Source organism: Callospermophilus lateralis, chromosome 6, assembly GCF_048772815.1.
Source record: "Callospermophilus lateralis isolate mCalLat2 chromosome 6, mCalLat2.hap1, whole genome shotgun sequence".
In the NCBI taxonomy this organism is placed as follows: domain Eukaryota; kingdom Metazoa; phylum Chordata; class Mammalia; order Rodentia; family Sciuridae; genus Callospermophilus; species Callospermophilus lateralis.
Window position 1 is genome coordinate 23,576,723 of NC_135310.1, and position 16,968 is coordinate 23,593,690.

Below are 16,968 nucleotides of genomic sequence, written 5' to 3' on the forward strand. Positions count from 1 at the left end.
TGGCTCTCTCTATTTGTGTTATATTTGATAATAAAACATTCTTTAAAAATTCTTTGTCAAAGGCAGCGATGCTGACCATGGTTTTTTCGATGTGATCCTGCAGTGAGTCGATGAGCAAGTCACCGACAGGCTTCCAGCCATTCCGCACAGCCTCTGCCTCCTTCATGTCCACATCCAGGTCATCCATGGCACCCTGCAGGTCTCTGAGTTTCTCCAATGCTTTGTCCACTTGCTTTTGCCAGTTGCTAGAGACAGCATTTAGACTTTCCCACTTCTCTTTGACTTCAGAAGACTGCTTACGCATGGCTTTGGCAATCTTCTGGGCTCTCTCCTCGGGAGTCAATTCTGAGATTGGAATAAACAAACAAACAAGAAAGGAATAGTAGTTGGGTAGTCCAGTTGTCTGACCAGTTGTACATTCTTTATAGCCAAGTCCAAATTTCACCTTTCACTGGGTTACTATCAGAGTATATGGAGACAAGGTTACAGTGTTCAGGATATTTCTCCACATTTTCACCACTAATTCACCTAAACATACACACAAAGGAAGGAGAAAATGGTTACTTAGATTAATAAATGACCTAGAGTTTTCAGTGACTTCTGAATTTTAATATATTTGTAAATCCTTAAATGTAACAAGAAATCTCGGGAAAGAAAACAATTTTTCTTTTCTATAAATTTAGTTATATTAAATCCAAAGACAGTCTTTCATTTTATTATTCTCAAGAGAAATTGGAAGTATAATTAGCAGAGAATGGCTGTAAGTTATGAAGAAAAGCTCTCAGAAAATAAAATCAATTTGTTGTGTGTCTAAAAAGAACTAACAAAAGACAAATCACATATCTTAGACACTTCATCATCCCTAAGTCTGTCTGGCAGTTCATTTTTAATAAAGGGCATTTGCGTTAGCCCAGAAATGTAGAATTATCCACAAACATTTCAATAGGAAGACAGCAAGATCACAAGGATCATCCTAAATATGTAATAGAGCAAGACAGTTTCTAGAGTGTCAGAAATAAATTGACATAATGCAAGGTCAAGCCACAGCATAGGAGTGGGAAGGGTACAAATCTAAAAGAGAAGTAAAAGATACAGAGAGGAATCAAAATCAAGTTCAAAGCCAGAGGTCAGAAATAGGTGGAGAACTGGCAAGACAAGGGTAGAAGAATGCTCGCACACAGAAGGGTCACTTTCAATGCATGTTGGAAAGGTCTCCAGCACAGATAAATGCTCCTGGGGCCTCAGGAAAAAGGAGGATGCCCTCTTTCCTGTCTAACTGGATTGATGGTGTCCTGACTGTGCCCTGGAAACAGAGATGTAGTTAGAAACACACAATCAAGGTAAACTATAGACTTTAATTAAAGACAGAAAGGCATACAGAGATGCAACCTATGATAAGGTGATGTCCTATTAAACCCATCCTAAGCTGAAAATATCATAAATCAAAAACACACTTAATACACCTAACTTACCAAACATCATATCTCATCATAGGCTACATTAAATGTGCTCAGAACACTTACATTCACCTGTGGTTGTGAAAAAATCATCTATCACAAAGTCTTTTATAATAAGATGTTGAATAATTCACATAATTTATTGAGTACTATACTAAAAATGAGAGACAGAATTGTTGTAGGGGTACAACCACTATGAGAAATAAAAAAATCTTTGGGGTTGGGGTTGTGGCTCAGTAGTAGCAGGCTTGCCTGGCATGCATGAGACAGTGGGTTCGATTCTCAGCACCACATACAAATAAATAAAATAAAGGTCCATCAACAACTTTAAAATATTTTTTAAAAAATCTTAAATCGAATCATCATTAGATCAGAGACCATCTCTATTTTTTTCTGATAAGATTCCATCTTGTATATCAATTCCAACAGCAATACTTGCTTCACCCCAAAATGTTCAATAAAATGAAATGAAGTTCATCCAACCTCATAGTAAGATGAACTTCTTCATAAGATGAACTGAAGCAAGCACTCCTAAATACTCAACATACATTTGCCTGCCTATTTAAAAGTCAAGTTAGAGAAGATGAACCAATGTCGTCTTTGTCTACCTAAATTTCCAGAACATTCTAAGACATTGAGATTTATATTAAGATTATCTTAACTGTAATAACTCTATGGGAATCAAATGGACCATGGAGAGTATAATAACCACAGAATTGAAGTGTGTTGCTTAAGTAGTGTGAAGCCACAGAGAGATGAGCATAATCCCCTAGCAACTGAGTTGAGCAAGAGAAGAGTGAGCATCACAATTTGTTGCTGGATAGGTTCAAGTATAAGATAAGCAAGGAAATTAGAGAAACAGCATCAAGTAACCATCACTCGATGAAACCAAGAAACCTGGAGAAAAGTCCCAACATGGGCAACAGGTCAGAATCCCAAGGCTCCTTCTTCACTCCAAAATGTTTTATAAAATGAACTGAAGTTCATTCAACCTCACAGTAAGATGAATTTCTTCATAAGATGAATTGAAGCAAGCGCTCCTAAACTATAACTTTCATCCTCACCATACATTTGCCTGTTTAAAAGTCAAGTTTGAGAAAATGGACCAATGTCTTTGTCTACCTAAATTTCCAGAACCTACAGAGACATTCTAAGTTTCTGAAGAAAGACATGTCATTTGAAAGGTAACCCATATTGTTGTTTGTATTATTAATAGCTGCCATTCTGATAGGAGTGTGATGAAATCTTAGAGTAGTTTTGATTTGAATTTCTCTAATTGCTAGAGATGTTGAACATTTTTTCATCTATTTGTTGACTGATTGTATATCTTCTTCTGAGAAGTGTCTGTTCAGCCCCTTGGCCCATTTATTGATTGGGTTATTTGGGTTTTTGGGGGGTTAAGATTTTTGAGTTCTTTATATATCCTGGAGATTAGTGCTCTGTCTGATGTACGTGTGGTGAAAATTCACTCTCAAATTGTAGACTCTCTATTCACCTCACAGATTGTTTCTTTTGTTGAGAAGAAGCTTTTTTGTTTGAATCTGTCCCATTTATTGATTCTTGATATTAATTCTTGCGCTATATGTATGAAGACACAAATGGTGTGACTCTACTTTGTGTACAACCAGAGATATGAAAAATTGTGCTCTATATGTGTGATATGAATTGTAATACATTCTGCTGTCATATAACAAGTTAAATTTTTTAAAAAAATGAAAAAAAAAAAAGAAAGGCAACCTGTAGTTAAATCAGTACTCCTCCAAGACACCTATAAAAAGCTAACTGTAGAATATTTAGAGAAATTTTATAAAAATATAAAATGCTAAATGTGAGAAGGAAAGTGATTCCCAGCATCCTCATGAGAGATGCAGGGGTCACATTCCTGATGGCAACACCTGTGCTTGTTAAAAAGTCACTTGGGCTTTTTTAAAAATAGATTTTAAGCACTTGTGTTTCACTGACTGTTATTAAAAAAAAATACACTACCAATTTCAGGATAGACAGCTTAATTATGGTGATTTTCTTTGGATAAAGTAAAAGCTGTTTCTGAGTCAGTCATTTAATAACCCAGCAGAGAGAGAGACACACGACTTCTTTGTCCTGTGACAAAACATCTTACACTGGCTGTGGCATCTTTGTTTTTGCTTAATGTACAATCTCTTGATTGAGTAGTTCTTTTGTAGTATTTATTATATAATCCCCACTCAGGCAGCTACTCAGAAAAAAAGCAAAGCGCCATGTTCCATTCACCATCTGTTTGCCAGAGAGGAAAAATATCAACTAATCAATTTGAGTTGAAAAAAAAGTGCATCCTACTACCGCCACCACAAGCTTGGTTCAATGCACATTTCAAGCCAAGAACACAGCAATGTACAGGATGAAACCCAAACTTTCCAGAACATTTGTGAAACACGTAAAAAGAAGCAGCATGTAAAATATCAAGTTAAGTCAACTTGGGAGGGGGAAAAAAAAACTCCCAAAAGACAGACAAAAATGAAATAAAGGAAAATGACTGCGTTCTTTAAAAGTGAAGTTCATTTGGAAAAAAAAAAAAAATCAAAAGACAAACTTTCCTTTAAGTTTTCTAAATACTCTTTGTCAAATTCTAAGGCCTTCATGCAAGAGTGAGACTCTTCTCGAAATCAGTGCTTCTTAACGCTGAGGTCTTATCAGAAACCACACTGAGTGTTGGTTGGTTGGTTAGTTACAAATTAAAGACTGATACCCAGACCCCAACTCCAAAAGAAAAATGCCAGGTGAGTCCTGGCAAAGATAGATGTCACCCTGTGGTTCAAATCCAATGGGAGGATGGAGCCTATTAAAATATGATCTTATATCTCTGGTCTCTGCCGCTGACACTCACAGGGCATTTTCCACTGAGTGGGTTGTTTTGTCAACCCCACGCAGAGCACAGTTGCTAAATATTAGAGGCCAGAGAGCAAATGAAGCTCAGTGATAATGTAATTTGCATTTGAAAAGCAATAATAGAGATAGAGGAAACAGCAGGAAAAAACAAATACATTTCCTGACAATTCTGTGTCCAGAAGAGCTCCCAGCTCTCTAAATGCATGGGCTCATGCCTGCAGATGTGCGCATATGTCTGGGTGTTTTTGCTCCACCTCACTCCATTCTCCTCCCTTCAGGTCATCCCATTCAACTGGCCAAAATTTGAGGGTGGAATTGTATTTGATTTTTATTATTTATTTATTTAGATTTATTTGTATATTATAAATTACAAATATTGTATTTCCTTTCTGTTTGCATTTTGTGATCTTAAACAGCCATGTCTTTACTGTGTTACAAAGACATCTAAGGGGGAATAGATAACTATGCGAGGAAGTAGAAAAAAGAACAAAGAGAGGAGAAAGGAAGGTCAGGCCTGACGTTTTCTCTCCAGACCAATTACCTTTCTTTGTTAAAATGTGCATATTAATTTCTGCCATGCTCTCTTTATGCCATGGGGATAATACTACAGTAAGTTTCACTGAAAAACAAGTAGAAAACAAACATGGAACAGGAATAGAGGACAGCCTTGGAATCAGCCCATTCCCACCCCCTCCATTGCTCCTAGATAAGCTATGGGACCTGCTCAGCCCAGTGTTAAGAACTGGAAGCCCAATTTTTCATATTAGGAAAATATTTTACTGTAAGAACCTATTTTACCTCTACAATTAATCACAAGAGAAAGGCCAAGACTGTGTATCTCAAAGAAATCTTAATAGAGCAAAAGAAAATCACTTCATGTGCTTGTCCAAAAACTTTTTAAAGTTTGCAAATGAAAGTTTGTTTCTCTCATGAAGTAATAATAGACATAGGTTAGAATCACCAGTTTTTAATAAAGATTTACCCTCTTTATTGTACATTGTCTCAATTCTGGCATTGACATGTATAACCTCTGATTTGACCTTTTCTTCTTGGTTTCTAAAACTTTACATCATGAATATTTTTTTCCTTCCACCTTGGTGTTACAGCATCCAGACTAGAGAATGGTATGTGCTCAACATACAGTTACTGAATGGACTTGAACTGAATACAAATTTTAGCCTTATTTTTTATTGAGAATATTCAACTTGATTAAAAAAAAAACTTTCTGCTTAATTTTTCTTCCCTCTTCTCACATCCATGGAAAGCACTGATAAAGTTTTTTATTGTAAAAGGGAAGAAAAAGCCTTATCAAGTCATTGCAAATATGGTAATTCCAAATATCTTATTTGCACTTTTGCTTTTTTGCATATTATCTATAATCTTACTGTTGTATTTCACCAAAAAATGAAAAAAAAATCAGAAGACAAACAAAAATATTAAAAGTAGCCTTTTCACAGCTGACTAAGTTAGTACAAGGCAATATGCAGTTCCATATGAACTCATTACCTAACCCACAAACATTTCTTACCTTTTTGAACCTCAGCTTATATATATAAAGCTCCTAGCACATACCTGCCTAGTAGCAGGCTCTCAATGAAGGTCACTTTCTTTAACTTCCTTTTATCATTTTATTACTAGGTCTGTAAAAATCTATAGACTTCCCTAGATATTTCATATAAACAAACCAGATTAACTAGCCTACACAAATTCTTCAGGGAAAAGACTGAATTTGCTGTCTCCTTCAATGTTTCTCTCTCTCCACTTCCCACCCCCAACTCACTTCTCTCTCTTACTTCATAACCAAAAGATGTTTCTAATTAAAATAACAGAAAGTGCATTCTTCCCAAATTTCCTGATTAAATCATTAAGATCAACTTAATCTCTCCAATTTTCCATTAGTGTTTAAGAAGTCCCTGCCTGTTTCCCAGTCTGTATGATGAGGGGGACAACTCATCATGAGCCAGATTGCAAGTGCATACCATCAAGTGCTACCGGCTGATTAAAGTTTCTAATTGTGTTCATCTACTATGATAAGGATGACAATAACAAGAGGCTACTCAGAGTGCATCAGTCTGCTAATAATGTAGCCAAAATCTTTCACCAAGGATAAGACAAAGACAATGTGGATCCCACCTCCGAAGCCAAAGGACTTATCAAATCATTAAAAAGAAAAAAAATGAATATAGATACATTTAGGGAAAATCAAGAACTCCAAATTAAAGAGACTTTGAGAACACCTTTCACAAATATCAAAAGGCAAGGTGCTAAGGGTGGTATGGGGCTGAGAGGTAGAGAGCAGATAGAAACACACACCACACTGGGAAGGGAGCTAAATGGCACGGCTGATCAGAAAGTCAGTGGAGATAGAACCAGTCTAAATATGTTAGGATGGCTAAAGTCAATAAAACAGTGTTGAGCTGAAGAAGGAGCAGAGGCAGATCCTTAAGGAGATAAACCTCCAGGAAAAGAGCAGGAATAGCCAAGCAACTCAAGGTTCAGTTTGCAATTTTCTATAACTGAACATTCCCTGTCTTTCTGCACAGTAATGACAGTTTCGAGAATTATTCAAGTTAGTGTGCTGGGCAGGGGCAGGCAGGTCACGAGGGGCAGACAGGTGGCGTTGCACAGGGAGAAGAGAAGTTGGGGAGGTACATTTCAGGAGGACAAGGAAATGTGTCTTCATTCCTGATGTATTCCCCATACCTAGATCACCACCCTGCAGGTGGTGAACACTCAGGAAGCATTTGTTAAATGAAAGAATAGATTTTTATGTATCTTTGACGTAACAAAAGAAAAAGAAGAAAAAAGGTAGAGGAGGAGGAAGAGGAAAAAAAGAGAAATCAAGAACCAGTTTTAGATTAAAAATCCCCGATACTTGTCACACTGCTGTACAACTTTCACCAGGCTGCTTCCCAGCTGAACACAGTAGCTAATGGTTGACAAAGCCACAAAGGTCAGGAGCTTTCTGCCCAAGCTTGGCCATTCTTATAAAAGAAATTTAAATATGCCTTATGTTTATGAACTCACAAAATAAGCAAGGAGAGTTTAATTAAAGAAGAGAATTTATGTCCTTTGCTAAGACTACACTTTCTTAAAAAAATGGTAAAAACTTCTAATTCATTCTTGGAAGATTCCTGCTATCTACTAAAAAGCAACAATAACAAAAAAAGCAAAATTTCAAAAAATACCAAAAAGCAATAGTAACAAAAAATATAGACCACTACATTGGAAGAGTTTATTACCTCCTATTCTTTATGTTTAAATAAAAAAGTAACACTCCAGATGCTTATCATAAAAATCATACATATAAACTGCTGCAATCTTTTTCATGAGGCAAATGATTTATGGGTGGTGGTAACACTGATTAGAGAAAATAACAGATGGTGAATAATCAATCTAAGATTCTGTGTCCATCAAACTAACCTTTGCTCTCAACATCAGCAATGTCGATTTGCTTATTTAAATGGGATGCCATTACTATGATATACACAGGCATGAAAATGTTTTTTGGTATTTTTGCCCAATGGACGGGCTTACTCAACCGACTCAGTGACTCATTATATTTCAGAATAGTTAAAGACTAAATTTATTACACCATACAGATATTATAGAACTTTAATTTGGTAAGGATTATTACTCTGTAGTTACAAAGACACTGGAAAAGAAAGTAAAGTATTTTTCTGTGCTTTTTCATGCATTACAACTTTACTAATCTAATTTGGACTTGAGAAGCTAATTAAATTATGGCTGTGGTCTCCAGGCCTGAAAGCAATTACTTGTACTTCAAGTTTTCATATGAAAATTAAAAAGACAAAGTCTAATATTGCCTGAACACCTTCTTCCTGGGTGGTAGGCAGTCAGCAAGTCTACTTAGCATGATGATTCAATAAAGGAAAAGCAACAGAGAAAGGAAAAGCAGAGAGTTACACATGTATTTTATTACTGGGTAAACTATAGAAATAAAATCATATTTCTACTAATATCTAGATATTCACCACTGATGATCATTGAGGGAGCCAAGATAACACATATGGTGGTTAAGAGCACTATGTGTAGTGACAAAGGCCTTGGTTCATGTTTCAGTCCTGTCACATGGGTGATGGGGTGCCTCTGATCCTCTCAAACTACCTCCTTGTCTGTGTCAAATGGCTCATATCTAAGCTGTTATGAAAATTAAATGGAACCAAGCTTGTGGCTGCTTGGATAGCACCTGGCACACTGGCAACATCTGATAAATTCTGGCTTGTTGGGAACATCTTTCTGGGCAACAGTTTCTCACCTGCCCTTTCCTGTATAAGAATCGATTTTCCTTCCATTTAGCATTATTTACAATGAGAGCTTGTCAATCCTAAAAGACCCTGGGTCCTGTTGCTCTGATTAATTAGTCAAACCCTCTCCAAGAAGGTTCTAGATCTAAGGAAGGGTTATCTTTCCATTCCTGGCAGGCTGTGGTATAAAAATCAGAGAAAAGCCCAGAAAATGAAACTCGTGGAGAGGCCAGCACAAGACACAGGGGGAAAGACTCCTGGGTGGTGTTGCAGCCCTGCAGCAGGCAGAGCCCCGTGCCTCCTGTGGCTCGGTTACTGCGTGGTTATGGGGCCAGTACATCCCCCTGCATGCCTGTGTGGGTGGCAGCTCAGCCTGTCAGAAGCAAGGGGTCTGCCAGTCATCACCACCAATGGACTTCTAATCAACAAAGCTGCTATTAGGAAAACAAATCAAAGCAGACACAAAATAGCCTTTGGAAAAACACCTGTTAGCTTGACTGGCCTAATTACTTCTGTTAGGTGAGGTATGATTTGACCTCATTTTATTAGATATAAAGAAATGATGTGGTAATCTTAAGTTACACTGAGAATTGCTATAAAAGTAACTTTTATTAAACTATGATAATTTCACATCTTCACTCATTTAATGATCATGAAATTTTATTTGCATGAGTTTGTGAGTACTGGCATAGAGCGCACTGACATGGCAGAAAAATGTTATTTATTACTTCTTTGTTTTCAAATACCTGAGACTTCACATAGGAGAGAAATACTGCTAGTACATGGCTTTCTAAAATATTTAATAAATAAAAGAAAACAGTATACCCCAAATTAAAATATTAAATACTAGTAATATAAATAGCCAGCCATCAAAGAGGAAAACAGTGATCCATATGTACCTTTTAAGTGAAAAGATGATTATTAATCATTAAACACAGTTATACACAACGATAAAAAGCTGTATGTGCATATACACAAATACACAACTCTCCACACTACACACAACTCTACATGTTGTACAAACACACTAAATTAAGAACTGTTTTTTTTCCCTATAACCATTAATGAAATATCATTTAAATGAAGCAAAAATGACTGTGTCAGGCTTAAATGAAGCAATGTTCCCAGACAGCCTGAATGAAATAATATTAGTGTCTCGACTAGAAGAATTTTTAAAATAGATTCATGGTAAGAATTAATGGGAAATTCCTGGGGGAAAAAAATAAAACAAAATAATGAAGTCTCTTTTTAAAAGCAGAAGGTAAGACTTTTCCTTATACATATTTATAATGAATTATGAGATTTTCTAAACACTTTTAGAAGCAAAATATCTGGTAAAATTGTTAGCAGTTTTATTTAGATATGACCATAATCTCAAATCATAACATCTCTGGGTTGGGGGTGGAGTACTTGTGTGTGCACATGCCTGTTGGGGTGCTCCTATGTGCTCATACTTGCCTGCCTGAAACTGCATGTGGTGCAGAGCCCGGATCGACACAGAGGCTCTAACTCCCCAGGGTACACGTGGTTTCAACATGAACTGCAGGTGACACACAGGGAGAAGGCACATGTACTCCCTGACCACCTCCAGAGGTTGGGGGTTGGAGTGGGCCAAGGCCACCTGTGATTATGAGTCCCACGGTGCCTTGCATGGATTCATTATGCAGCTCTGCAGTTTTCAGAGCCATTCAGATCTGAGACTGAGAACAGCAAGGGAGGTTGGCAGCACAAGGCAGAAACCAAGAAATATCTGTGCAAGGTCAAGAGACTCTAGACTCTCAGAGTCACGTAGGAGCAAGGAGGTCAGTAGCCAGATGGCTCATCAATGAGCAGATAGAGGAGATGAAATTAAAGCGATGAGCCAAAAGCCCATCAAAAACCTGAGGGTTGGGAAAGGTCACTGACATGGAAGCTTAGTCTCTGTTCTTGCGTCTACCCTTCATTAGCTCCATGACCTTGCTCAGCACCAAAGTATTTTCTTGGCCTTTGTGTTCGTACTTTTTTTAAAAAATCATCTGTCTAACTCATTGAGATAGTTCAGGCAATGATAATGAAAGTGGTTTAAAAGTAGAAAGAACAATATGAACGATGAGAGATTTATTGTTCCATTGTTCTGTTTTTTTAATACAAACTGATTATGCTCAAATAGAAATAACTCAACTAAAAGGAAAAATGATATATCAGTATGATACTGACTATATGAAATCAATTATTTCTATGTTGCTCAAACAAAATAAGGGAATTACTGACAAAGTTGTGAACTTTGTAAAATTTTTATTACTATTCAGTTAATTTTAGTTCAGTTAAAAAATCATATTTACTTAATTATCACTTGCAAACAGAAAGAGTTATTCAGATAGCTGAGTTTTTTCAGATGACTGTATGTTAGCCCTATTTTTTTATGGTTATCATTTTGGTAAGAAATTTATTAAAATATAGTATAAATTCCTGTGCCTTCTTTTAACTAATTTATAGCCTGGCTTCAAAAACAAACAAACTAAAATTCATGACTGCAGTTTTTCTTTTCTGGTAAAAAGCTCCAACCATGACTAGTTTGTTTCATTTTAGAATTCTCACAGAACCTCTGCACAATGTTTTTTTTCCACATTGCTCTCAGACGGCCAGAGTCACTTCCCACTGCCAACCTTTCCCCTGACTTGTTACTTCTGTTTTGTAGTGTTCATAATTCACTGGACATCAAGTTCAACTAGCTGCAACAGTGTCAAGTGCGAGCTCAGAGCTCTGATAGACCCCTTGAGTGCCTGCCTGAGAACCAGAGAAGAATCTGCACTGTATTTTCCATCTATATCTATCTTGGTGGCTCAAATCACCTCTCATGCTTAGATTCTCAATAAATGGAAATGGCCATTAAGGAACAGGGAAGGGGCTGAGTTTCCAGCACAGATTCGGTGGTGGGGGGAGGGGGAGGGTGCGGGATATGAGACAAGATGACCAGGGAACTGTGGATGAGTGTTGGAAGGAAAAGTGTCCGGAAGACAGGCAGCCTGACCTGGGCCAGGAAGGAGGCACCTGTAAGTGGGAAGATCAGGATGGATAGCAGGATGAAGGCTGGGACTACTGCACAGAGTCATGAGAAGTTTGGAGTCCAGTGGACACTGAGGGTGGAGCAGAAAGGGCATGACAGGAGCCACAGAAAATCAGAGGCCAAATCACAGTGCAGACTCCACTGGGCAGGGCAAGGAGCCTGGACCCCACTCCAGGGGGAGTTTAAATCACAGAAACAAATGCCAATTCTGTGTTTTACATCATTCTAGAGTTCACATCAACAGAGTGTCAATGAAAAAAGTATTGAAATAAGTTCACAAAGGACAGTAAGGGCCTAATGTAGGATGGTAATATCAGTAGTGATTTTTAAAAAATTAAAAAGTACATACCCTGCTTTGAACAGTACACCCCATACATATGTATCTATTAAATTGTCACCCCCATGTCTCACAAATTTGTATAATTAAAATAGCAATTTAAAACAAATAAAAAGCCAGAATACTTTAAGATATCTTAAGTTGACGATAGGGGAAAAAAGAAAAAAAAAAAAAACATTGAGAGGAGAAAAAAAAAAAGCATTGGGGAGAGGAAAATTATGAAGAGAAGTGTTTTCTGGAATTAAAAGTAAAGAGATGGATCCATCTTGGTCCCCTAGGGGATGGTGCACACAGCACATTCAGAAATGCTTATTAAACAGAACTAAGAAACCCTAATACAGTTTCTCCGGGTGCTAATGCCTCCAACACTGAGCCCTTGGGTGTCACGAGGTATAACTAATGTTCAAATGCTGTCTGTTTCTGATAGCCGTGACACACGAGTCATGGTAAACAACAAAAGTGTAAAAGCTATTATGGATAATTTTCTTTCATTTACTTTTAACAGCAGGTAAAATCAGCCAGCATAACAGAAATAATATCAAGAAAGGAGAGAATATGGAAATTGCTAATCGTAAAACAAAACAAAAAAAGCCCATAAATTAAATTGACATAACTTTTTCTCTAGCCCATCCCCCACCAGGTGGTATTTGAATTGGGCTTAGAAATATCCTGAAAATACTAGGAAACTGAGAACTCAAAAGCAGTATCTTTTTAACCCTTAAGTGACTGATCACTGAGAAGAACCTATGGCAAGGTGACGTTAGAGTGATGTGACAACCTTGATGTTGCCATAAAACAGCTGGTTATAAAAGCTGTTCCTCCCTTCTCTGCCAAGGCCTAGGAAAGCAAGGAGATAAGAAAGCAGGTTCAGAAAGGCTTTTTAAATTAAACTAATGCAGACAAGAGAATTTCTTATTTTTCTCCCACATTTAAGGATCCTCATCATTATACAAAAACATGTATGAAGATGTGAATTTGGTGTCAATATACCTTATATATAATCAGAGATATGCTAAATTATTGTATAATGGTGCATTAAGACTTGTAATACAAAATAAATAAATGAATAAATAAATAAATTTAAATAAATAAATAAAAAGACAAACCTATACTAGTGCCTTCTTTCTGTCAGATGAAGTTGAAACATCCTACCCAAATCTCCAGATCCTCTGCATTCTGAGCCACATGGCACACACGACTTTCCCATCCCACCTCCTGACTAGGCGCAGGCCTCTGACTACTGGGCTGGGCTGCTCCTTCCCCAACACACAGCTGCTCTGTTCCCTAAGGCTGCACTGTCATAGGATCTGTCCTAGCATGGACGTCAATCTTCCTGGAGCCTAATCACTGCCTCCCAACACATTATAAAACTCGCTTAGGAACCACCTTCTCTACTCTGACCCTCAGACTCTTTCTCTCTTGGGATGTACAACCAAGCACTTTATTGCTTGCTTTCTCAACATTTTCTGCTGGTTTTGGTCTCCAACTAACCAGAACCCTTCTCAGGGATATCTGGGATTATGCTTTTTTATCTATCCTGACAATTCTCACCTGACGTGTCGATTCACTCAATCAGTATGCAAGAAGTATCTACTGTGTGCCAGATGTGCCAGACAGTATTCTAGACATTAGAAAATACAGCATTAAAAAACAATGAACAAAAACTGTGTCTTCATGGAGTTTACATGTCCCAGGCCTAGAAATGAGGACATGAGATAATATACACTGTGGGCAGGTGAAATATAGAAAAGGCTAGCCTAGTGGTGAAGAGGTAGTGAAGGATCAGATTCTAGTATATTCCGAATGTAGTGACAACAGGAGTTGCTAATGGAGTGAATTTAGCCACTAAAGGAGCCAGAGTGGCCCAAAGAATTCTGACCTGAGCAACCCAGAGGTCAGAGCTCTGTGGAACAAGATGCAAAGACTGGCGGTGGGGGTATGGGGGGGGGGGCAGAGTCAGGATGGCAGGAGAGGGCAGGAATTTGGGGATAGATAAGGGAAAGGAACTGCAGAAACCCTGATGGCTTATTCTAGAAAAGCTGGGGTTTCTTTCCATTTCATGTTAAAAACCACTAATGTACCACTCATCCCCACCGCTCGTCATACCAGTTTCTCTCCCACCTGGTTATGCTTTATGGACTCAAAACTTGAGGAAGAGCAAGTGCCATGAGTTTAGCTCTTTCAAGAAACTCCCTATAGTTTGTGTTCATTTTCTTTGATTTGAAACTTGGTGATGATGGGGGCATTATTAGTCATTTAGCTCACAAAAATGCTCCTGTAGTAGATCATATAGAGTCCGAATAGTAAGTCAGTTTCTTAATAGCACTTGCTTATACTGGTAGTCACATATTGTTCATCAAACTTTGACCAAGTGCCTAATATATGTAGGCACTGCATAGGATACAAAATTATTAAAGCTAGATTCTTCAACTCAGGGCAAATAGATGAATTTTAACATCTGAAAATAAATCAATAAAAATGAAAACAGTATATGTTGGGTATCCAACAGGACTGGACTGGGTCCTGAGCAGGTTGTCCCCTCTCAGTGGTCCTCAGTCTCTCACCTGTAAGGTGAGCAAATCTGCAGTAGTTCATTTCTAAAGATCTTAAGCCTTCTGATAGTCTATATTAAGGATATAAGCAATCTTTAAAATATTCTTTTCAAAAAATTTAAAAATGGAAAAAGAAAATTGAGCATAACTCTGACAAGAGAGTTCCAAAAATCACTGAGTAGATAATATACATTGGGTATGGAACTATGAAAATCTTCAGAAAAAAAATTGGTTTGGGTAACTCAGGAAGGCTTTGATTAGCTAGAGTAAAAGTTTTTTTTTTTTTTCAGTATGGAATGGAAAGTCAGTGAGGATGTTTAATCAGGAAAGGGAGATGAATGTGATTCTAAAAGATTTCACTCATCATCATGAATAGGCCAACATGAAGAAGGGAACCACAGGGGCAAATACTGCATGATACATAAGGGAACAGAAAATGAACCGACAAGTGCTAAAACTATTCCAAGACTATGGACAGCAAGCTCAGAATCTGGAATTAATAGAAGTGCATGGGTCTGTTGTCTGTATACATGTGTTGGGTGTATACATAATAAATCTATAACTGCACAATTATCCCTTTTGATTCGCATTGGTTCCAGCATATTCCACAGACACCAAGAAAACAAAAAGATGGATACTCAAGTTCCTTATATACAATGGTACTGTATTTGCATATATCCTATAAATATCCTCCTGCATACTTTTAATTATCTCTAGATTACTCATAATACTTAATGCACTGTACATGCTTTATAAATGGTTTTCATACTTAATGTACTGTACATGGCTTTATAGCTGTCATACTCTATTGTTTAGGAAATAAAGACAAGGAAAAGGAGATATTTTTTCAAAAATTTTCAACCCATAGTTAGTGAAATTTTTAAATGCAGAACCCAAGGAAATGGGGAAGAGGGTAGGGGCAGCTGTCCTCAGAAACAATCATTCTTCAAAGATAGAAATAACAATTAGGAGTGATTTGTGGGGTTTGATGAAAGGTGGGAGACTCAACAGTGACTTTCTCCCCAGTAGGCTAACTAGAAAGGAGCAATACCAGTAGCAGAAAACAAAAAGTAATGTTGGAAATGACTGTGTGTGTGTGCACGTGCATGTGCTGTACACGTACACACACATACAACTAGGTTCAAAGAGTCAAGAAAATCATCACCGTGATGGGAAATTACTCAGACTGAGAGGAGCTTCCTCCATAAATAAGGTTCAGCAGGACATGGCTGCCTTGCAAAAGTCTGAGCCAGTCCCCGCTATAGTCAAGGAAAGTGTTTTCCAACTGTGCTTCCCTTACAAGTCAGAAAGGTTCATGGTTTACGAGCTGCACATAGCATGAGGCACTCTTCAGGTTTGCTTTTGCCATGTGAAGTGAACAATGGAAAATATTTTGAATGGCGAGTCTATTTTTAAAAACGCATCAGAATGCTTTTAATGTTCAACAGTGAAAAACCAAAAGAAAAATGTTGGCCTCAAAATCTATTACAAATTTTCTCTTAAATGTACTATGTGACAGATATTTATTTGCCAATAAGGTAGTTCCTGTTTCAATTTTGAGCCATAGTGCCTAAATGCTATAGGTTTTTATTTTTAAATTTAATGCTACTATCTGCTTGAAGAAAAAAAAAAGGGGCACTCTGCTGTGTCTCATGTTGACAGAAGTTTTTTTAAAAACTTACTTTAGATTTAAATATTTTATGTTTAATATTATATTTTAAATAATTTTCCCATTTGCAATTATTAATTAACTTGAATCTGGATATTTGTTAAATATATACTCAATGAAGGTAATACTTAAAAGAAAAGTTTAAACTATTAGATCATGAATACTAGAAGGAAATTCCCTACTTGATTATGGTTTTGTTCTCCTAACATGTGTTTTCGTGATATATTAAAGGAACCAGTCTCACCTGTTTTTGACTGTAGGCTTCTTCTTGGTTCTTCAGGGGCCTCAATTGGCTGATCAGCCAGGAAAACTCGAGCTTGATCCACTGCGTTCAGGACAGAATACTCTTTCTCCTTCAACTCACGTCTCAGTGCCTTTGCAAAAAGAAGCAAAAGTTGAATTTGTAACCTCGTGTTCAGCACGGAACATCTTCAGTTAGATCGCTCTGAGTATAGCTGGGAAGGAAATGATTAACAACCAGCATTTAAGTTAAGTTAGAAGTGAAAATGTAAGGTTGATAGATCTGAACAGTGAAAAATTTGAATAGGAGCAAAGAGGTGATTCTGCAGAACTTAAATATGCAAAAACATAAAAGAGGAGGAGGAGGAGGAAGAGAAAAGAACCAAAAAAGTAGGAACTTTACCTGGGTAAAATGTTACAGAGTATTTTTTGTATTTGTGGTACTGGGAATTGAACCCTGGACCTTGCACAAGCTAGGCAAGTGCTCACCACCCTGCTATGTCCTCCAGTCCTGTTACAATGTATTTGAACTTA

General features: G+C 37.3%; 1 protein-coding gene across 5 annotated transcripts in view; it reads right to left on the reverse strand.

Moving 5' to 3' along the window:
- The window catches only part of Utrn (utrophin), a 508,059-nt gene that overhangs the window by 99,629 nt on the left and 391,462 nt on the right, over positions 1 to 16,968 (reverse strand). For all 5 annotated transcript variants that reach the window (XM_076858171.2, XM_076858170.2, XM_076858169.2 and 2 more), the window contains 2 exons: positions 16,439 to 16,568; positions 77 to 345 (listed from right to left, as the gene is read on the reverse strand). In XM_076858171.2, the coding sequence (XP_076714286.2) occupies positions 77 to 345; positions 16,439 to 16,568 (399 nt within the window). The remainder of the gene's footprint in view (positions 1 to 76; positions 346 to 16,438; positions 16,569 to 16,968) is intronic.